The 23,525-nt window shown below is 35.4% G+C and overlaps 1 protein-coding gene across 1 annotated transcript; it reads left to right on the top strand.

Annotated features, from left to right (window-relative positions):
• Nucleotides 1-2,933: 2,933 nt before the first annotated feature.
• On the top strand, nucleotides 2,934-23,108 carry LOC133191169 (mediator of RNA polymerase II transcription subunit 25-like). Its single transcript, XM_061326889.1, has 19 exons — nucleotides 2,934-3,082; nucleotides 3,249-3,294; nucleotides 3,561-3,685; nucleotides 5,852-5,953; nucleotides 6,178-6,298; nucleotides 6,572-6,637; nucleotides 6,863-6,953; nucleotides 7,056-7,112; nucleotides 7,819-7,947; nucleotides 12,854-13,062; nucleotides 13,283-13,328; nucleotides 13,548-13,782; nucleotides 15,019-15,190; nucleotides 15,715-15,873; nucleotides 18,935-19,057; nucleotides 21,996-22,058; nucleotides 22,162-22,219; nucleotides 22,381-22,511; nucleotides 22,645-23,108. Exons 1-19 carry the CDS (start codon nucleotides 2,964-2,966, stop codon nucleotides 22,843-22,845), a joined length of 2,253 nt encoding a protein of 750 aa, XP_061182873.1. The 5' UTR covers nucleotides 2,934-2,963; the 3' UTR covers nucleotides 22,846-23,108.
• Nucleotides 23,109-23,525: the final 417 nt, after the last annotated feature.

Genomic DNA, 23,525 nt, shown 5'->3' with positions numbered 1-23,525 from the left:
AATTTCCAAATCAAGAACAACCCCCTACCATCCGATGGGTAATGGTATAACAGAACGCTTTAACAGAACTCTTCTTTCCATGCTGAGAACTTTAGAAAACTCCCAAAAGCCTGATTGGAAAAGTCACATCAATTCCTTGGTTCACGCATATAATGCCACAACAAATGATTCAACAGGATTCTCGCCATTTTACTTAATGTTTGGGAGAGAGCCTAAATTACCGGTTGATATCATCTTTGGATTTCCTCAGCAGTCAGATGAAGAAAAATGCAATACTAAATACATCAACAGATTGAAAGAACGACTACAAGATGCATATAAGCTAGCTAATACAGCAATCAAGCATTCCCAACAAAGGCAGAAGGAAAACTACAACTTAAGGGCAAGAGCGGCTACTGTACAGGTCGGAGACAGAGTTTTGGTGAAAATTGTATCGTATGATGGAAAGCATAAGATCGCTGATAAGTGGGAAGATGAGCCTTATGTAGTCGTTGCTCAATCTAATAAAGACATACCTGTTTACAAAGTTCAACGAGAGGACGGTGAAGGAAGATGTAAAGTTCTACATAGAAATTTATTGCTTCCAATAGGTTCTAAATTACAGAAGTCTACACCTCCTCCATCAAAACCACCAAGATATAGAAAGAAGGCAACAAGAAGAGAATTTCCAATAGAAACAATAATTTCTAATGAGAATTTATCAGATTCAGATAGCGAATTTTCTTTTATAGGTTACCCTATAAGGCAGTCAGAAAATTCACACCAAGGAATTCCCAGTCAAGATGGTGACGACCATTCTTTGACTGAGGAATCTTCAGTTATGGATTCTGGAGAGGACGCTCTCCACCAGGATGAGCCTGGGAACCATGCTGAAGAGGATGAAGAGCATAATGATGATGTTGATGAAGTTGACGATGATATTGATGATGATATGCCTTCGCATGCTGATGATACTGTTCATCAGGAGCAAGAGCCTTCAACACAAGATACCCAAGTACCAGTACCAGCACCAAGGAGATCAACTAGAAACAAAAGTAAACCACCTTGGACAAAGGACTTTGTGATGATGAGTCAGACACAGCCAGACTGGTTACAGAGAGCCAATTTTATCAAGAGTTTGATGGAACAAGGAACTTTAGAGAGTGTTGACTCCAGTGTTTGCCAGTTAGCCTTGTTAAACCTTGTGTCTGCATCATCTAAATAATGTTTTAATTGTATATTATGTATTTTTATGCTTTATATTTCAGGATTATAGTTTCCCATTTGAATGACGTGGACGTCATTCCGCGACCGGGGGGAGATTGTAATAGTGTTGGATTTGTTTAAAATAAAGTAACAGAACTTGCCAGAATATATTTTTTAACTTTTATTTAAATTTGTTATTCAAAACCTAGATCCACCCCTTAGTTCTCCCTTATCTGTACATACTTATATATATACCTAAGGGCATTGGTCAGGTGTTTTGGAAGTGGTTATTGTTATTTTGGTTTTTATTGGTTATTGATTTGAAAGGTCTGATTCTATTGGTTTTATTGACTGGGTTGGAGTTTTCCCGCTTTATTAAGACCATTCTTTGTTCAATGGTTGATCTGACCAGACTATATATATATTAAAAAAAAGACATTCTTGACTTTGGACAGATTTCCATTTCTGATCACCATTCATGTAGATGCTTCTATATTAACAATTTGTGGGAAAGCCTATTCCCATAGAATGGGCTTACACAATACAACACAATATATATATAATCACTCCACTGTGCAATAAATCTGATGAACCCTGACAGGAGTGTTGTGTTATATACTTCCATAGTGACACCCCTGTTACACTTATATAGCATATAGCATTACTCAAAATCGCAAAGAAAATTGGAGTCAGTGTGCATCCTAGCTATTGAGCAACGGTAAAATGAACTTGACACCCGTCTCATAATTTAATTCTCCTCTTTATCTTAACATGGAGAGTCTCCAAATTATAGTTATAACACCCTAATTACAAAACTGAATCAGACAATTATGATTGATGAATAAACATAATTATATCTGCACATGGATAATTGTACATTTAATTATGGTATAAGCCTATTTTCAACAACTTTTAAAACATTAAAGGTTTTTAGTAACCTTAGAACTTTTTTTAACACAGTCAATATTAACCTTATATATAAATATTTATCTTAAAACATCGTAATATATCGTTGTAGACAATGTAGATTAAATTGGGCGCGAAACGTCTCGGCGCGAAACGTCTTTAGGGGCGAATGGTCTGGGCGCGAAACGTCAATAGGGGCGAAACGTCCCGTTACCCGCCTTTTCTGTGCTACCTGCATGATTTTTACGCGGAGCCCTACTTAATAGATTAGGAATTTATTTTTTGCCGCTTGGTATAGATAGTTTTTGCAATCTGATTAAAATCAGATCTTTGTTACGCTCCGAAATTCTGATGGTCGCTTTGTACAGCGACCATCAGAATTTCGGAGCGTCACAAAGATCTGATTTTAATCAGATTGATAGTTTTTGTAAAACGAATTTTCCCTCAATGTCATCCCCCCCCCTCCACCACGAAATAGGATTTTTGAGTTTGGACATTTTACCCTTTTTTCCTCCCTTTTTTCATTTTTTTCCCTTATATTTATATATTTTTTTCCTTTTTCTTTTTTGCTTGTCGAAGTTTTTTTAGGTTCTTTTTTTTCTGGCTGCCCCTCCCCCCTTTTTATAAAAAACGGTACAACGTGCCTGTAATGATTACATGAGAATGTTTTAATTCAGTTTCATTTAAAATTTTCATACTGACAGTCCCAGATCAGATGACTATTTCAAAGTTACACTCTCTTCCGGTAATTATATTTCTCACTCGGAGCTCCTCGGGTTTCTCGTCACACTTGTATGGAGAGTAGCGAAATCACCCGAGGATTGCCGATAGGATGTTTCGAAAGTAACTGGACGTGTTTTCTACAGAAGAATATGGTCGTGACAGATCAGAAAGTAAACCCAGCCGATGTTGTGCTAGTCGTAGAAGCGACAGCGAATCTCAGTGCTTACATTGATGTGCTAAAGAAGCAGTATATTGTTCCATCGCTAGAGTAAGATGTTTTGAAAATGAGACATTCACAAGCAAAAAAAAAAATTTAGATTTATTTTCCTAAACCATAAACCAGAGAGACACAAATAACAAAAAAGAAAATGTTACTTATGCCTCTACTTGAACAGCTGAAAAAATATTGAACTGTAAAATCCACTCTTTTTCAGAGTTTTTAATGGTGGACCTCCTGATCCAACAGATATTGGACATGATGTAAGCAGATATATGAAATATGATAATTTGTGTTCATGTCTGATATATATCTATGCCAAAACCAAACAGTCTTGATATGATGATTTTAATAAATCCTATTTTAAAGTATTCCTTTTTAGTGTCTTGTATAATGAAGACAGTTTTTTCAATCATAAATTTAGGATTAGACATGTCTTAAAATGGACTGAATCGTCCCATGGGTTGGAATGTATGATTAAGTTCTGATAATTTTTTGAAAGTGAAAGTATATTTGTCTTGTTTTGCAGTACAGCTGTTCATTGTACAATCTAGTGACCTTCTACTCAGCTGATGTCATTCCAGACACAACATCAAGATGTTCTGGTGTCACTACAAATATTCACGAGTTCATAACTTGGTTGGATGATCTTCCGTAAGATATATTAGCTACCTGCATGATGTCTGCCTAGTTAAGTCCAATGTAAACCTCAGATGCTTCCATATTCACTGTGTTCTTCATAAACATTGTACAACAGATTTATATTTTATGAGCAAAAACTGAAATATTTTAAAAATATATAACTGTAAGCATACTTTTTTTACGGCTACAATAATTCCTTAGAATCACAATTTCGGTTCAATCTGCGAATAGAAAATTATGCAGTTTTCTTGGATTGCCTTTGTATGTCTTAAATACACTTCAAGTATGCTATGACATATTTCTTTGGAAATTGTATGACCCCATATATAGCATAAATTAATCCCATGCAGAAAAGTATGTCTACATTAAGTAGAGCACTGCTGTCAGCAGATTTATGTTATTTAACAGTGAAATAACCTTGCGCCCAACCACCCAAGATGCATAAATTTTGCCCCAAGAGAGCAAACTTGCTTATATTGAAGCCCAGCTGGACCTGTTAAAATTTCCACTAATTAAAAAAATTGACAATGATAAATTTTGTCTCAAATCAACTAATTGTACCAGTAGAAAAGTGTAATAAGCCAAGTTTTAGAATTTGTCAGTATATGTAATTGGGATTGAAGTTATGCTGAATAAATCCTAGTCACACAAGAGCCACTCAACTTCAAGAACTGTGTATGATTGCAACTTGTTAGCCACATGGCTGACAATGTAAGAACTTATAAACATGGTTTTACAAATTAAATAAAAATAATTTTTGAAAAGGGCTAGTATCGGTAGATCACGGGCAGGGCTGACAACTTTTATTAGCAATCAACCCTGCATGTCTAGCTAGTTTTATGGTGATTTTCAAATGCTGCAGGATAATGTTAACTAAGAAATATTAACCAACTGGGATAGAAGTTTTCCAAAATTTAAAATAAAACCTTAATAAAGATATTTGATGTATATTTTAGATATGAATTACAAATGTTTACTGCTTTTAAAGTGATCTCTGTTTGTCCTTTACAGGTAAAGGATTGGATTATAGGTTTTTTCTCTGTCTGGCAGTCTGTACCACTTGGTTTTCCTGAATTTTATACTCCCCATAAATGAAGTTGGGGGGGGGGTTATATAGGAATCACCTTGTCCATTTCACTGTCAGTCTAGCTGTTCAGCTGCCAATTCATCTGTGCAATCCTCTCTGGGCTTTATCTTTGTAATGGAGAAAGATTCGAAGTTCATACTTGGTACAAAGATTGTTTGTGACCTGAGTGGGTGATATGACCTTAACCTAAGATCATTATGGCATTGTACCTCATACGAAGATTGCTTATGACCTGAAGATGTGTCATGACCTTGACCTAAGGTCATTTGATCAAGTTCAAGGTCAAGGGCAATTTTTTTATTCCTGTCTTGACCATATTTTGTAATGGAGAACATTAGAAGCTCATACTTATCACAAATATTGCATATGACTTGAGGGTATGTATTGACCTTGAAAAAAGGTCAGTATACATGTAGCAAGTTCAAGGTCACTAGTAGAAAAAGTGATTTAACCATCTGGTCTATAACTCTCAAATGAAGGCTATTTGGTATTTGACACTTGAGACAAGTTGACACTTGACACAAAAATTAATTAGGACTTAAAATGTATAAAATTTGTTTCTAGTTCATTACTCTCTAATGGATAAGTATTGAAACTTGAAACTTCAAACAAAGATTATTTGTGAGCTCAAAGTAGTGGTAAGTCATAACAGTGACCTAAGGTCATTGTGGCATGTTCAAGATTATTGACAAAAAAAGTGTAAAACTAATGTCAGGTCCATAATTTTCTAATGGAGAAACACTTGATGCCCCTATTTTATTCAAAGATTACTTATGACCAGGGGATGTTTTTTAACCAAGGTCATTTTGGCTAGTTCAAGGACACATTTAGGAAACTGTTAATGTGCACTTTAAGAAATTTTCAGATGCTTGCAAATATTGAGCTGAAAAAAAAATCCAAAAAAAAAAAAAATTTCAGAAGAAAATGTTGGTCTTGCAGATAAAATTCACAACAGATTGGCTTTAATGATTTTTGACAGAAATACAACCCATAATCTGTTTTGGTTTTGTATTTCTCTCAGAGTGGTTGGTTAAGGTTGCCTTCATATTTCTTATATTACAGCTCTCATTTGTTGTCTTCTGATTTTTCAGATTTATTGGTGGAGGTGGAGAGTCTTGTAGTCACATCACTGAAGGATTGAGTACAGCTCTCCATGTTTTTGATGATCTCCAGAAAGTGCGCATTGATATTGGGTATGTTTCTCCAACCACTGTGAACAAAAAATCCATTTTATTTCTCCTATTTTATGAATACATGAATTTGTAGTGTTTGTATGATGTAAAATCTAATGTGATGGTAATCCAGATACAAAATACTTACAGAAACAATTTAGGAATCTATTCACAGACACTTATTAACTGTTTTGAGTTTGAAACAAATGTGTTTTGTTTTTTTATAACTATGGCTTAAATTTTAGGTTACCTGTGCAGCGACACTGCATCCTTGTCTGTAATTCCCCTCCCTATAATCTACCCAGTCAGGAAGGGGTCCGTTATGTGGGATATATGGCAGATCAGTTAGCCAGCATGATGGCCAAGGTTTGATTTGTTATCTATATGGCTTACTAAATGTTCAACATTAAGTGATGCTTTGACCTGTTACAAATAAACATTACTCCTATAACTGCTGCAAATATCATAGACAGAAAAAGAGCCTAATTATATTCTGATAATTTGGTTATATTTGACTTGTATTTTGGTTGTATGTTGGTTATATTTGACTTGTATTTTGGTTTTATGTTGGTTATATATGACTTGTATTTTGATTATATATTGGTTATATTTGACTTGTATTTTGGTTATACTTGACAGAGGGGCATCCATTTGTCCATCATATCCCCAAGAAAAATCCCTGCTCTTCAGAAACTGTATGAGGAGGTAATATGCAGATTAATTTTGCAGATCACTGTAATTAATGAAATGCATGCTTTCATTAGGTGTAGCTTCCAAGTTTTCTAATCGTATGTTATATTATTAGTACAATTTCTTGGTTTATGTAGTAGGACCAAGTTTTGTTTATCTTAGTGCTGGCAGTCTTTGGTTCGCTGATAGCTAATGCATTTCAGTCAGTTTTAATGTATACTTGTGTATTTCTGTTTGTAGTCTAGTTCTCCTGCTGATATGTCAGCTCCAGTGAAAGACTTTACCACAGATCCACGGCATCATGTTTTACTCCATGGATTTCAACTGGAAGGTAATCTTTTTTTTATCTGACTACTTGTACAGGCATGTATGTGAGATTTTAGGTCACTTGAGTCTGTTTCATTCTGTGTGCTAAATTTTGTCGATTTTACAGAACGAGCGCACAGTCCAGCAGGAGACCACACAGCTGTCATAGACAAACTTGTAGACAGTAAGTATAGACATTTATAGCCATATACACAAACAAACCTACACACAATGAGTACAGACATGAGTACACACTTGTATGTCTCAGCACATACAAGCCAACAGAGGCCAACAATAAAAAATAATTTCAAATTGTTTGATGTACTCCAACCCGTCAAAATCACCCCCACCTATTCATTTTTTTTCAGTATTTTGAATTTTATTTTTTTTGTCCCAGGAAAGACACTTTTGTTTTTACAGCAATAAACTAATATCAAATATGTCTAACTGTCCCATGTATACATTATAATGAAAACATTAATGAATTGAAGATAGAGGGTAATACATATGTATTTATCTCAGTAGTTGTTTGAAATCATTTCATGTTGACCTCTTCATGTCAGACCTAGCTTAAGAATAAAGCTTACTGTATATACATGTACATGGATTTGAAGTCCAATGCCAAGAAATCTTGATGAAAGCATACATGTAATAAAAATTATTGAAGGTTGACAAAATGATTTAGTTTTCAATATAGTGATAGAGGTTGACAACATACTGCCAACTGAAATGCTAAGCTTTAACCTCTGCTATTGAAACTGCTAATTTTAAGCATTACTTACCACTTCGAGAGTACTCTATTTTACAGTAACTCAAAAGTATCATGTGAACATATGAAATATCTTTCAATATAAAGTTTTAAAAGTAATGTTGGTGCCTTTGTTTCTAAGAAAACCCCACCAGTCCTGCCCCTCCCAGTATTTCTGCCAGCACTGGATTTTCCCCTGCACCATCTCTCACAGATCAGATGTCTGTAGACTCCGGATTCAGGAAACCAAACACAACATCTACTGGAAATGGTAATCTAAGCATCAGTATCAAACAAATCAGAAGGAAATTGCTGTTGATTTTAATGTTTATTAGACAGGGACATTTTCATTTGCTTAAAATGCTATTTGTTGCTGTTGCAAAGTTTCAAATCCAAGTGCTACTTTTTAGGTCACCTGAGTCACTCAGGTGACCTATTGCTATCCGTTTTTGTCCGTCGTCGTCCATCGTGCGTCGTGCGTTAACATTTAAACATTTTCAGCTTCTTCTCTGAAACCGCTCAACCAATTTCAACCAATTTTGGCATATAGCATCTGTGGGTGAAGGGGGACAAAAATTGTGAATTTCATGGTCCCTGCCCCCCTGGGGCCTGAGGGGTGGGGCTAAAACCACCAAAATTAATGCAATCTTTAAAAATCTTCTTCTTTACTCCTGGACATTAAGCAGTCAAACTGTTGACATGATTGTAATTAACATTGAGCCCTCTACCTAAATTGTGAAATTCATGGCCCCGGGGTCAGGGGTTCTGGTGCTAGGGCGGGGCTATATAGATCGTATAGTGAAAGTGCATTATTTCTTTGAAAATCTTCTTCTCTACTCCTGCGTGTTATTGAAACAAATTAAATGCATAGTTATGATAAGCAAGAGTGATTCTACCAAAATTGTGAAATTCATAGCCCCAGGGTCAGGGGTTCTGGTGCTAGGGCGGGGCTATATAGATCATATAGTGAAAGTGCATTATTTCTTTGAAAATCTTCTTCTCTACTCCTGGGTATTATTGAAACAAATTAAATACATAGTTATGATAAGCAAGGATGCCTCTTCCAAAATTGTGAATTTCATGGCCCCTGGATCAGGGGTTCTGGTGTTAGGGTGGGGCTTTATTTATTATATAGTGAAAATGCATTAATGCTTTAAAAATCTTCTTCTCTGCTCCTTGGTATTATTTAAACAAATTAAGTACATTGTTATGATAAGCAAGGATGCCTCTTCCAAAATTGTGAAATTCATGGCCCCAGGGACAGGGGTTCTGGTGCTAGGGTGGGGCCATATAGATCCTATAGTGAAGGTGAATTATTTCTTTAAAACTCTTCTTCTCTTCCCCTGGGTATTATTTAAACAAACTAAGTACATTGTTATGATATGCAAGGATGCCTCTTCCAAACTTGTGAATTTCATGGCCCCAGGGTCAAGGGTTCTGGTGAAAAGGGGGGGGGGGGGGCTCTATTGATTATATAGTGAAAAAGCAAATTTTTTCTGAAAACATTCTTTTCTGCTTCTGGTTAAAAAGCAAAGAAGCTAGTGTATAGTTATGATGAGCAAGAGTGCTTCTTCCAGAGTAGTGAATTGCATGACTCCTGGGTGAGATGTGCTGGTGCAAGGGTGGGGCTCTTGATAATATAGTGAAAATGCATTATTTCTATTAAATAATCCTGTCTGCTCCTCAGTGTTAAGCAGATAAACAAAGTGATTACTTATGATGTGCAAATTTCTGGTCCCAGGGTGAGAGGCTCTGATGTTTCTCGATGGAGGGGGGGGGGGGTCTATTGATAATATAGTGAATCTGTAGTAAAAATGCATTATTTCTTTAAAAATCTTCTGTGCACATGGGCATATCAGAGGCAAAAAGAGTAAAAGTTTTAATAAGGAAGGGTATTTTTACCAGATATTTGAACATCTGGACCATTTAGTCAAGTGTTCTGGTCCTAGCTAGGGCACTATTAATTTGTAATCTACCGAGAGGAGTTATTCCCCTTTGCCATTTACTTTTGATAATTAATCACTGTAAATAATGTACTTGAAAGGTTAATAGAATAAGAGAATTATGCAAGAATTTTTATTGTATAATACAAAAAGTACTTTCATAGTTTTAATGATCAGGTAGACTTGTAAGTAATAGATAAATAAAATGAGACAAAAATAACTTGTCTTATTAAATGTTCATCAAAGATCAAGAGAGGCCAATGTAAGAGATTTCAACAAGGAATTAAGATGGTACAGAAGCAGTGATATTTTGTTAATTTAATGTATGGTGGAAGTGTTAAATGAGGAACAGATTAGAACCTAATTTATGAACTTTGAATGAATGCTAGACTAATTATTTTTTTTATCCTGATCACTCTATTTTTCTTGCTTTTGGGCAACAAAGCTTCACGTTTCAGTTCATTTTATACTCTATGGATCCTCTAAATTGTTGTAGTATACCCAGGTGACCGTTAAGGCCCTTGGGCCTCTTGTTCTTTGTAATAAGTACAAACTAGTAGAGCTACAGTCTCATTAGAGACTTCTGGTTTTGTTTCTTTCAGTTTTTTTAGGTCACCTGAGTCACTCAGGTGACCTATTGCTATCTGTTTTCGTCCATCGTCGTCCGTCGTGCGTTAACTTTTGAACATTTTTAACTTCTTCTCTAGAACCGCTCAACCAATTTGAACCAAATTTGGTATATAGCATCTATGGGTGAAGGGGAACAAAAATTGTGAATTTCATGGTCCCTGCCCCCCGGGGCCTGAGGGGTGGGGCTAAAACCACCAAAAATAATGCAATCTTTAAAAATCTTCTTCTTTACTCCTGAACATCAAGAAGTCAAACTGTTGGCATCATTGTAATAAGCATTGAGCCCTCTACCAAAATTGTGAAATTCATGGCCCCAGGGTCAGGGGTTCTGGCCCCAGGGTGGGGCTATATAGATCATATAGTGAAAGTGCATTATTTCTTTGAAAATCTTCTTCTCTGCTCCTGGGTATTGAATAAAGTTACTAAGTACATAGTTATGATGAGCAAGAGTGCCTCTTCCAAAATTGTGAAATTCATGGCCCCAGGGTTAGGGGTTCTGGTGTTAGGGCGGGACTCTATTGATTATATAGTGAAAATGCATTAATTCTTTGAAAATCTTCTTCTCTGCTCCTGGGTATTAAACAAAGTTACTAAGTACATAGTTATGATGAGCAAGAGTGCCTCTTCCAAAATTGTGAATTTCATGGCCCCAGGGTCAGGGGTTCTGGTGTTAGGGCGGGGCTCTATAGATTATATAGTGAAAAAGCATTAATTCTTTGAAAATCTTCTTCTCTGCTCCTGGGTATTAAATAAAGTAACTAAGTACATAGTTATGATGAGCAAAAAAGCCTTTTCGAAAATTGTGAATTTCATGGCCCCAGGGTCTGGGGTTCTTGTGTTAGGGCGGGGCTCTATTGATTATATAGTGAAAATGCATTAATTCTTTGAAAATCTTCTTCTCTTCTTCTGGATATTTAATAAAATAACTAAGTACATAGTTATGATGAGCAAGAGTACCTTTTCCAAAATTGTGAATTTCATGGCCCCAGGGTCAGGGGTTCTGGTGTTAGGGCGGGGCTCTATCAACTATATAGTGAAAATGCATTAATTCTTTGAAAATCTTCTCCTCTGCTCCTGGGCATTAAGGTGATAAACTAAGTACATAGTTATGATGAGGAGGTAGGCCTCTTTCAGAATTGTGAAAGCCATGGCCCCTGGGTCAGGGGTTCTGGTGTTAGGACGGGGCTCTATTGATTATATAGTGAAAATGCTTTAATTCTTTGAAAATCTTCTTCTCTGCTACTGGAGACTATTTAAACAAACTAAGTGCATGGTTATGATGCATAAGGATGCCTTTTCAAAAATTGTGAATTTCATGGCCCCAGGGTCAGGGGTTCTGGTGTTAGGGCGGGGCTCTATTGATTATATAGTGAAAATGCATTGATTCTTTGAAAATCTTCTTCTCTGCTACTGGAGATTATTTAAACACACTAAGTGCATGATTATGATAGACAAGGATGCCTCTTTCAAAATTTTTAAATATATGGCCTCAGTTTTTGGGATTCTTGGGGGGGGGGGGGGGGGGGGGCTCTATTGATTATATAGTGAAAAAGCATTAATTCTATTAATTAATCATTAACTAATCCTGTCTGCTCCTTAATGTTGAGCTGATAAATAAATTGCTTAGCTATGATGAAAATGGGAGCTTCGAACAGAATTTTTAAATCTTGTGGTCCTAGGGTCAGGGGTTCTGGCATAACGAGGGCAGGGGGGGGGGGGGGGGGCTTTTGATAATATAGTGGAAAAGTGTTAATTCTTTGAAATCCATAGTTATGATGATGAGGGTAACTCTTCCAAATTTGTAAATTTCTTGACCCTTGGTCTTGGGTTCTGGTGTTAGGGTAAGGCTTTGTTGAATCTGTAGTGAAAATGCATTGTACCTGTGAAATTCTTCTCTGCTTCTGGGCATATCGGAAGCAAACTGAGTAAAAGTTTAAATGATATGAGTAAGCGTATTTCTACCAGATTTGTAAACATCTGGACCATTCGTCTAAGCATTCTGGTCCTGGGCAGTGCTCTATTAACTTGTATTCTACTGAGAGAAGTTATTCCCCTTTTCCAATCACCTTTGATAATTAATCACTGTAAATAATGTATTTGAAAGGTTAATAGAATAAGATAATTATGCAAGAATGTTTATCGTATAATTAAAAAAGTACTTTCTTAGTTTTAATAATCAGGTAGACCTGTAAGTAATAGATAAATAAAAATGAGACAAAAATAACTTATCTTATTAAAAGTTCTTCAAAGACCATAAGAGAGGTCAATGCTAGATGTCTTAATATGGGATTAAAAATAATACAGAAGCACTAATAGTTTGTTAATAGTCTGCATGGTGATAGTGTTAAGTGGGGGACAGATTAGAACTTAATTTATGAGTTGATACTGAATACTAGACTAATTATTTTGTTGATCCTGATCTTCCTTCTTCTCTTGCTTTAGGGCAACAAAGCTTCATCTATCAGTGTATTTAACTTCTAAATTGTTGTGTTATACTCAGGTGACCGTTAAGGCCCATGGGCCTCTTGTTTAATTTTTGTTTTCTTGTTTATCTCTTTGTCAGAAAGATTGGTTGGACTGTAAAACCTTTGTTTTGTTTTGTAGCACTTAGTAACCAGGACCAAGGCAACCCCATACAGTCCATGCCATCTCCCCAGCAGCCCCTTAATCAGCCATCCCCCTCTCCTCAGATTCCCCTACAACACAGTCCAATGCCCCAGCAACCCCAGCAACAACCTCAGCCGCAACAAATCGTACCACAGCAAATGTCAAATCCAATGCCGCCACAGTCACAGTATGACCCACTAAAAATGGTGGGTTCAGAAGACAATATTTTTTTTCCTTGTTAAACTTTTTTACAGTAAAGTGGTTGGAATGCTAAAGTAGTGGAAATATTAAAGTTACTTATACATGTAGTTTTAATCTTCTGATTTGAATTGGCACGTGTTTGTATGTTTCTGGGAATGAGAACCATTCTGTTATAATTCTCTTTGCCGAGATATAAAAGTCTGAAACACTTTGTTTATCGTTTAGAATCCCATGCAATCCATGGATACTAGTATACAGAATAGAAGCACAGGTTAGTTTTTAAAAGCTGTATTTTTTTATTTTTTTTGCTTTTTTTTAAACTCATTGTTAATGATGCTTTGTATTTTATGTAATGAGTTCATTGAAAATTCTCAGCTCTGAACTATGTGTGCATGTATATTTGATTTAATTTCAAAACTGAAATTACAATGAGGAATTTACCAATGTTTTGTTCTATATACTGGTACATATAAGTGTATGATTTTGTTAGCCATGGTTACCAATCCCACAAGTCAACCAATGTTCTCGCAACCCACCCCAGACCAGCAACCAAATGCCGGAATGCCGGCCCAGCCAGGACAACCCAATCCTATGAAAGACAGAAAAATCATATGGCAGGGGATGTTAGAGTGGCAGGAGAAGATGAAAGCTGGAGGACCTCAGACCCCGAAAGTCAACAGACAGCTGCAGTGTCACTTGTCTATAGGGCAGGCTGATCCAGACATGTATGTAATATACAGTCAACTTCAGCTGATCCAGACATGTATGTAATATACAGTCAACTTTCAGCTGATCCAGACATGTATGTAATATACAGTCAACTTTAGCTGATCCAGACATGTATGTTATATACAGTCAACTTTAGCTGATCCAGACATGTATGTAATATACAGTCAACTTTAGCTGATCCAGACATGTATGTAATATACAGTCAACTTTAGCTGATCCAGACATGTATGTAATATACAGTCAACTTCAGCTGATCCAGACATGTATGTTATATACAGTCAACTTTAGCTGATCCAGACATGTATGTAATATACAGTCAACTTTAGCTGATCCAGACATGTATGTAATATACAGTCAACTTCAGCTGATCCAGACATGTACAGGGGTGTGCAATTACAAAAATTAGTTACTAGCCCGTTGGGCTAAAGGCAGTAACAAAGTTACTAGCCCGAGGTTGCCAGTCACTAGCCCATTAACTACTGCAAACAATATATGTATAAGTGTAAAAAGAGGTAAAAAAAAAAACCCATATAAGTTGAAATAAATAAAACAAATAATGGTTTGCACTTTGTTATTTTCAGGTACTTCTCCCTATTTTTATCGACTATAATTGTCACTGAAACGACTGCGATAGCAACACACAATACATATAGGTTAAAACAAATTAAAGATTATGATTTTACAACAAATTTAATTTGTACATCAATTCAGTAGATGAAAATATAAGTATACTTTCGTTTTAGATATACTAGTCCAACGGGCTAACGCAGTATAGATTTATCATAGCCCGACCTCTAAAATTGATAGCCCCGGGCGTCGGGCGATGGTAATTGCACACCCCTGATGTATGTAATATACAGTCAACTTCAGCTGATCCAGACATGTATGTAATATACAGTCAACTTTAGCTGATCCAGACATGTATGTAATATACAGTCAACTTTAGCTGATCCAGACATGTATGTAATATACAGTCAACTTTAGCTGATCCAGTGTTTCTTGTCTAGTCTTCCTTCTCAAAAGGATTAAATTTTTAAATTAATTTTGAAAATTTGCATCATAATGGGCAATTACATTTATGTTAGTCGGCAAACGCATAGAATTCCTATTACTTGAAATAACTTTTCTTTGGTTGTTCCCGGTACAATATTGAGGTTCTTACCAATCAATATTTCTTGAATATGTTTTAATGTACAGTATATTGCAACACGATTTCTTACTCTTTTTTTCAGTAATGCCATGAATTGGCCTAAAGTTCTGATTATGCAGTTGATTCCTCAATCACTACTGAACTCAACCCAACTTCAGCCTCTCTTTAAAAACTCCCGCCAGGTGGCATTCCACTTTGGCAGTCAGAATCTGGATGATCTTAGAAATCTCTACAAAGTCATGGGTACTGGTTTTGTAAGTAAATTTAACAACAGTTTTTAAATTAAATTCATTACAGTAATCAGTGTTGAAATCTGTAATTCATTGATCCAAGATTATGTGAAATAGTTTGAGCTTCAAGAAATTTCCTTCTATAAAACAGTTTTCATGAGGCAAAATATACAATGTATTTTCAATTGGTAAATGTTTAGGTTACCAACAGTATATATGTACGTGCAGGGTTGTCTCCAAGAGTTGAAATAGAAGGGGACATTAAAAAAGTAGATGGGGGTCTGGGGTTCCTCTCCTAATGGAGAGTTTAGGGGGAATACCAAAATAACCAGGGGATTACTTCATTATAGGCGGAGAAATTCCCGGGCCCCCGGGGCTTGGGGAGAACCCTTTACATGTATATTAATAGTCACAGAGAAATTTGTTTCAGAGAGCACCCTATTAAGTAATTCTTTGTAAATTATCAGTTTGCCCCCCCCCCCCCCCCCCAAAAAAAAACCTTTGAAGCTCTGTATTTATACAAACCTTGTTTTCTTTATTCCTTTCAGGCTGGTTGTGTACATTTTCCAGCAGGAAGTCAGTGTGAAGTCAGAGTGCTTCTCTTGCTATTTAGCAATAAAAGAAAAGCTTTTATAGGACTCATTCCAAATGACCAAACAGCCTTTGTCAATGGGATAAGAAATGTCATCTTCACACACAAAATGAGGGTTGGTATAAATGTAGGATAATATTGTGACGAGATTGTCTTAACCCCCACCCCCCGACCTGTCCGTTCCCATTCCCATTTTGCAAATTTTTTTTTGGAAGGACTGAGAAATTGTATTTTTCATCCATTTTTAGCTCTACTGGTCAGAGACCAGAAGAGCTTATGCGATAGTAAGGTGCCCGGTGTCCGTACGTCTGTAAATTTTTCAAAATGCTACTCCTCCTACAGTTTTGGTCTGATTTCAATATAACTTAGCACATAAGTAGACTACACTAAGATACATAATTCTGTGTATCATTTTTTGATTTCAATGAACGGTGTTGCCATGGTTACTAAAAATAGAAATTTCTGTGAAAAACTTTCAAAACGCTACTCCTCCTACAGTTTTGGTCTGATTTAAATATAACTTGGCACACAAGTAGACTATACTAAGATACATAATTCTGTGTATCGGTTTTTGGTTTCAATGAACGATATTGCCATGGTTACTAAAAATAGAAATTTCTGTGAAAAAACTTTCGAAACACTACTCCTCCTACATGTACAGTTTTGGTCCGATTTCAGTATAACTTGGCAAACAAGTAGACTACACTAAGATACATAATTCTTTATATCTTTGATTTCGATGAACATTGTTGCCATGGTTACTAAAAATAGAAATTTCCTTGAAATACCTTCAAAATGCTACTCCTCCTACAGTTTTGGTCTGATTTTAGTATTACTTAGCACACGAGTAAACTACACTAAGATACATAATTCTCTGTACCAGTTTTGGATTTCAATGAACAGTGTTGCCATGGTTACTAAAAGTAGAAATTTTCTTGAAATACTTTCAAAACGCTACTCCTCCTACACTTTTTGTCTGATTTCAGTATAATGTGGCATACAAGTAGACTACACTGAGATACATAATTGGTGATATTGGTTTTTGATTTTGTTGAATGATGTTGCCATGGTTACTTAAATTGAAATTTCTGTAAAATTGTTTTAAAAGGCTACTCCTCCTACAGTTTTAGTCTGATATGATAATAAATCTAGCCACAAAAGAGACTAAACTAAGGATCATTATTCTATTTATTGCTGTTGCAAAGTTTCAAGTCCAAATGCTACTTTTATCTTCCTTTATAAGTACAACCAGTAGAGCTACAGTCTCATCAGAGACTTCTTGTTCTGTCCATCCCACTTCTTATCTGGACTCTTATCTTTTTAATGGTGAAACATTAGAAGCTAATACTGAATGCATGACAGGTTTGACATGAAGGTGGGTCATAACCTTAGAAGATATATCCATTTTTTGGAGAAATGAAAAGGGTAAAATCCTTGCAATATGGAAACTGAATAGCATCCCAGAAAGTTTGTTTATGGTATGATGGTGTGCCAAGACCATGGGCCAAGGTCAATCTATAAAGTTCAAAGTCATGTGAATCAAAAGTCTAGAATTCTGTGGTCCGATAGTTTTAGTGCTTAGACTCTGAACGAGTTTGCACGTGACCTTCGAATGTGTCATAGCCCAGAGCAAAATTATTTGGATAAGATTGAGATAGCAATCAAAGGTTAAATCCTTTTCAGATGCATGCCATTAACCATTAGTCCATTTAAGACAGACATAGCTTAAGGAAACAACAGTGAAGTGCTCTGTATGTCATGATGAGGTTTTGAAGAACAAATAAAGATACAATCTACATTAACACAAAATAAGGATGTATTCAAAATTTCAGAAGAATTGACCTATAGGAGAGAACAATTTCCTGGAAAAAATCAACATTCATTCATTATTTTCTAGCGGATTTATGTCTACATTTTTCAAATTTGCATTTTGAACCTAAATTTTATTATTTACAATTTTAAAAATTAACCCTCAAAGTTGGCTAAAACAACATTTTTCCCATAAAAGCACCAATTTTTGCATGAATAGAAGTCCTTCGAATTCAGGGCAGGCCTACCCTTAAATAAAATCATTACGAGGACAAGAATTATTCACTTTGTGTTACTAAGAACAGGTAGTCTTGTCTGCAGTGAGCTGCAATGGATTTCTGTTGTATATACTTTTGATTAGGTAAAAAAAAATAATCAATAGTTTCTCAGGCACTGCCATATCTGGTCAAAAACTGCCACATAGATCAATTTTATTGACATATTGAAAAGGGAAATAACTCAATTTTCTATTTTTCCAAGTTGAAAAAGAAAATTGAGTTATTCCCCTTGTCATCCATGCCTAAAGATAGATGTTTTTATCATGTTTATCAAATTAGCAATAAATTTCTTGTTAATGGATATTTTTTAATTAGCTTTAAAACAAATGTTTGGAATAACATCATTTAAAGTTAAGTATATTTTATAATTAACATTAGAGAACAAAAAAAAGTAAGAATCAGTTGATATCAACATTTTGTTGAACGACTGACATGAAAAGAGCTTTTTTTGTGAGATAGTAAGGATCTTACTATAGAAGCACCCTCAGATAGTGTAGATTCAAATTTGTTCAAATTTAGGGTAGGTAGGGTGGGGTCACAATGAGCAATCAGAGTTTTACATCCGGATACATAGGAAAAAATCTTTAAAATTCTTCTGCTCAAGAAAGCAAAGCCATGATAAGTAATTAATATTGATTTGGAAGCATCCTGAGGTAGTGTAAATTCAAGTCCCCCCCCCCCCCCCCCCCCCCCCCCCCCCCCCCCCGTAAACAGTAGAGCTACATATCAATAACTGCACTACTTGGAATTTTATTTATATAAACTGGATACATCACTGACATTTTTATTATTTCTGCAGAAATGTGTTGTAAAATACATGTGCATCAAGAAGAGAAATCTTACCATAGACATTACCATTACAATGAAAAGTGTATGTAAAGGTTCCTCCAATCTCTACATACTATATGCATTGATTAGAAATAAAATTGTCTAACTATGAGAAGTGAATTACTACATGTATCAGACTTAAGTCATTGATTGAAACTGAAATCAATAAGATTTTTGTAAAGACTAAAACCAATTCCTGCCTTATAGGTCTGTGCTCCATTTGAAAGGATGTAATCCTTTAATTATTTTTTGTTGTCATAGCAACAACAACAACAGAGACAAGACCAACCACAACAAATGCAACAGCAACAACCATTTCCAGGGCAGCAGCAGCCAGGCATGCCAGCCCAACCAATGCAGAATCCTCAGGGGGCTCAGTTTGGGGTATGTCAAAATCTCCTCAACTTCAAAGAAAACCTGTCAATTTATTTATCATTTGCTAGCAGTGATAAATAGAGGATGTCAAGATAAATATAGCATCTCCCATGATTTGTAGTTGGATATGACTTTTATCCAACGAGTTGTGTGTTTTTTATCCCCGAGCCTTGGCAAGGGGATAAGAACACACAACGAGTTGGATAAAAGTCATATCCAACTACAAATCATGGGAGATTCTTTTTATCCGATGTTTAATACTTCACAACCAATGTTTTAAACTGTTTTATATAGAGGACTCCACTTTATTTTACTTCATCACGCTAACGCAAAAACCATTGTGACGTCACAACTGCACTTAACTGTGGGATATGAAAAAAATATCCAATGAGTCATATCCACGGGATAAAGGGGTAAACATGTGATAAACACTGGATTTGTTATGGAAGGTTTATTATATTAAGGTATGTCACTCGTGAAATTTGTTATATCAAGGATTTTTTGAGAAGTATATTTTGGATAAGTACTCATATAGTATGACTCAAAATCGCAGAGAAAATGGGGGGTCAGTGTGCATCTAACTGAGCTACGGTACAATTAAGTTGACCTTTTTGCACTTAAATTGTAACTCTTTGGTTAATCACTTTAACCGTTATCATATTTTATAAGATGTAACCATGGCAATAAACATAATTTTATTTTACGTAAAATAGTTTGAATAATATCTATCATTGAACAAATCATGCAAATTGATGCGCGTAAATTATCGTGTGTCCTTTTTGCACTAAAAAAGTCTCATATTTGGGGTATTAAAAATCTAAATAGGCAATAGAATATTTTCTTGTATCAAACTTTTTACGACTTAAGTGCTGATCAGTGAAAAGTATCGAGTAGTTTAAAATAATGAAAGAAAAAGTTGGGGTCAGTGATGTAAATTTTGAAATATTGGTCAAAATATGCAATTTCAAGCAAAAAAGCTGTGTAAATTTTATCTCGACTTCCTTAATATATCTTCATTTCTTGGCAATGTTTGTTGAGCGAAGGTGTAAATTTTGTTATAATAATATAAATTGAGACCTATATTTAATATTCCAGGCATATCATAACGGAAAATATTCTCTGAGTAAAAGTATGTGAGGCTAAAGTTCCAAGATATTAAATTTAATAAATGTGTAGATTTGCAGAATTTTCTGCTAAATATCCTTCCGCCACAAGAAATAGTCCCTTATAAATCTTGCTTCTTTGTGAATTTTTGAGCAGTTTTTTAATTGAATGTTGAACATTTTACATTGTTTAATTTAAATATGTTATAAAGATTGAATTGTAATAAATAGTTTTTAAGTAAGAGGTTCTGACTGAAATTTTCTAAAAGGCTGACGAGTGACATACCTTAAGGGAATAATCTGGAGTTAAAAACATTTTTAAATATTTAATTCATATAACATTTAATCTTATCTCACTTGGTTTAAATGTTACAGACCAATATGATAGATAGTTTATTTGTATTTTACAATACATGTACAGGTAAACTTCGGTATCTCGACATCGGATATGTCGACAACCTGGGATATGTCGACGTCCGTCCGCGGTCCCGGCAGTATTTACTATATAAATGATTTGCAAAAACTCTGATATGTCGACCTCAGTAATCTCGACAACCCTGGTTATCTCGACGTATATTCACAGTCCCAAGAGCAAAATTTACCTGGTATATGTTGACATCGGCAATTTTCTGCTCCACTGAACCTAACTGTTTGTCAGATAGGGTCGCTTGTCACGCACGGACAGCTTCGGGTATCTCGACGTCGTCAAAAATTTACACCTTTCACACCCATGTTTTGACTGCACGCTGCTTAATTAATTCTATAGACTGTGTTTGTAGGTGAATCCAAAGCCCCCCCCCCCGGCGTCTTTGAGACGTTAATTGCTTAATGTTCAGCTTGGGTAATATCACTGATAAATCTACACGATTCTGCTTAAATTTACAGGCGTTTATTTATGTCGAAACCTAACATAACTTTTAAAACTGAAAAAAGATAACTAAATTACAAAGAATAATAAACATATTGAATAAATTCAAACTAAAGAATTAAACGATGTTCTAATAATATTTCGTAGTTAAAATGAATTCAACAGGAAATAATCCGATTAACGACACGATTAACCGAATCATCCGTAATTCATGCATCTGTGATATCACTACGTTAGTTTAGATACACAAATCTCTTAAAAAATTAATATTAATGCACATTCTTCCTGAATGAAATAAGAAAAAAAAAATAATTACGCACTTAATATGTTTTCGTATCTCGGATGTCGACTTTAATTTATCATGTTTATACGGTTCGATCCAAGTTTATAGAGCGCATTTCGTATCCTGTTCTGACAAAAAAGCAAGTAACATGCGAATGCTGAATGGAAAACTACAAAAATTTAGAACGATTTCGATAAAGAGAAAGAACAGGTTTTATAAATAAGATTTTTAAAAATAATTTCTTAGATTTTTAATAAAAATAGAGGGATTGCTGAAATAAGTTGACCTACAGTCTCTATTGAAGTCATGTACGTATAATAAGTTTATACACGTGTATGTGTTTGGTTATGCAGTGAAATCTTGGACGTCAAGTCTCAACTCTGATATCTCGACACCTCGGATATCTCGACATTTTCCGATGGTCCCGTCGATGTCGAGATAACGAAGTTTACCTGTATATACAAACAATGTACAGTCAAACCTCGTTATCTTGAACCCAAGGGGACCAAGAAAATACTTCGAGATATAGGAGGGTTCGAGATATTAAGGCTAATATGCTTAAGGAATAAGCGATTGGGACTTCCAAATCACTTCAACATATCTTTGGTATTCGAGATATCGGTTTTTGAGATACCGAAATTCAACTGCACTTGTATTATATATATATATATTGTGTATTGCTTTAACTTCCAGGTACAGCAGATGCCACAGGTGAGCATGCAGAACCCCATGATGACCCAGCAGCAGGCCAATATGGTAGTTACAGATTTCTCTGTAGGGTTGAGAAATATATATGCAGTGAAATATTACTTGAGTATTCTATATTTATAGTAAGTAACATTTGTAATTGTTTCTTTAGCAGAAGCAAATGCAGGCAACACAGTTAGCAAAGCAACAAGAGCAACAAAAGTTACTAGGTAAGTAATAGAGGCATGATACCACATCAAATGTTTAGAAGTTTTTGCTCTAACTGTGTATAATGCATGAGCAGAATCTATGGTATCTTACACATTAGATAGAACATTGATTACAATAAGTGATAGATAAGAATTGTGCTTAGTAGTCCACCTTGTTGCAGCACAACAGAGACTACAAATACAACAACAACAGAGACAACTTCAGATGCAGCAACAAATGCAACAGCAGCAACAACAGCAACCTGGTCTCAATCAACAGCAACAACAATTGACACAGCTCCTGATGCAGCAGGTATAAAAGGAAAACATGTAAAGAGGAATTTAATTCTTGATTGTTACACAAACATTGGTGTGTAGTCTTTTATTCCTTCTCTTAGCCACAAGTAAAATATATTTAGAATTGCATTTAAGTCTCATCATTCCAGCAACAACAAGGACAGAGACAACCCCAGATGATTATTCCTCATGGGGGGAGGGGGCCAGTCCTACACCAAGGCCAGCAGCAAGTAATGGGAGGTGGACAGGTGCTCCAGGGAAACATGCCCCAGATGGCTCAGCAGGGCCCCGCCACAGGACCCCAGGGGGGTAACATGTTTGATGATCTGGATATGACCTTCTTGAGCTAACACTTAAGACTTTATGATCTTTGGATATAAATGTTTTTGGTTACCTGAACATGTGTGTTAGCTTCAAGGGGATTGTTTGCCCTGGAATCAGTGATCTGGTTCTAGTTAAAGCTTCCATGCTTATATACATGTAAAATGTGATTTAGGTATACAGGCATACCTGTACAATTTGCTAGATCAGTGAAGTTTGAGTCTTTTTATTCTGTAAATGAAAATTGTTGTAAAAAATTATTATACAAAATAAAGTGCAATACATCTTTCAATTTTTTTTTAAACTTTTTTTAGTTGTCTTACATTAAATACCACAGGCACTTGTTTCTGTATTAAATTGTTTAACCCATAGTATAACACATAATAATGTTATTATTATAGTATGGGTTAAAAAATTTATTACAGAAACAAGTGACTGTTATACATACCCTAGCCAAACATTCCATTCAATTTTCTTTTCAAATTTGGATATATTTCAGGTGTAAACACGACTCGTGAATAGCCCATATGCCATATTAGTTTTCCTTAGTGTTGTCAAATCGAACGATTTTTAGTAACCGGTTACTCGCTTACTTTTCTGATCGAGTACCCGGTTACTCGGATGATTTTTCGTTACAGTTTCTATATCTATTATTTATCTCATCCTTTAAATTACCTATCGGTAGAAATAAAACACAAATGTACTGCAT

Source organism: Saccostrea echinata, unplaced genomic scaffold (assembly GCF_033153115.1).
Source record: "Saccostrea echinata isolate AGI-Se365-2 ecotype Australia unplaced genomic scaffold, CSIRO_AGI_Sech_v1 ptg000023l, whole genome shotgun sequence".
Classification (NCBI taxonomy): Eukaryota; Metazoa; Mollusca; class Bivalvia; order Ostreida; family Ostreidae; genus Saccostrea; species Saccostrea echinata.
This window is presented reverse-complemented; position numbering and strand designations above follow the sequence as displayed.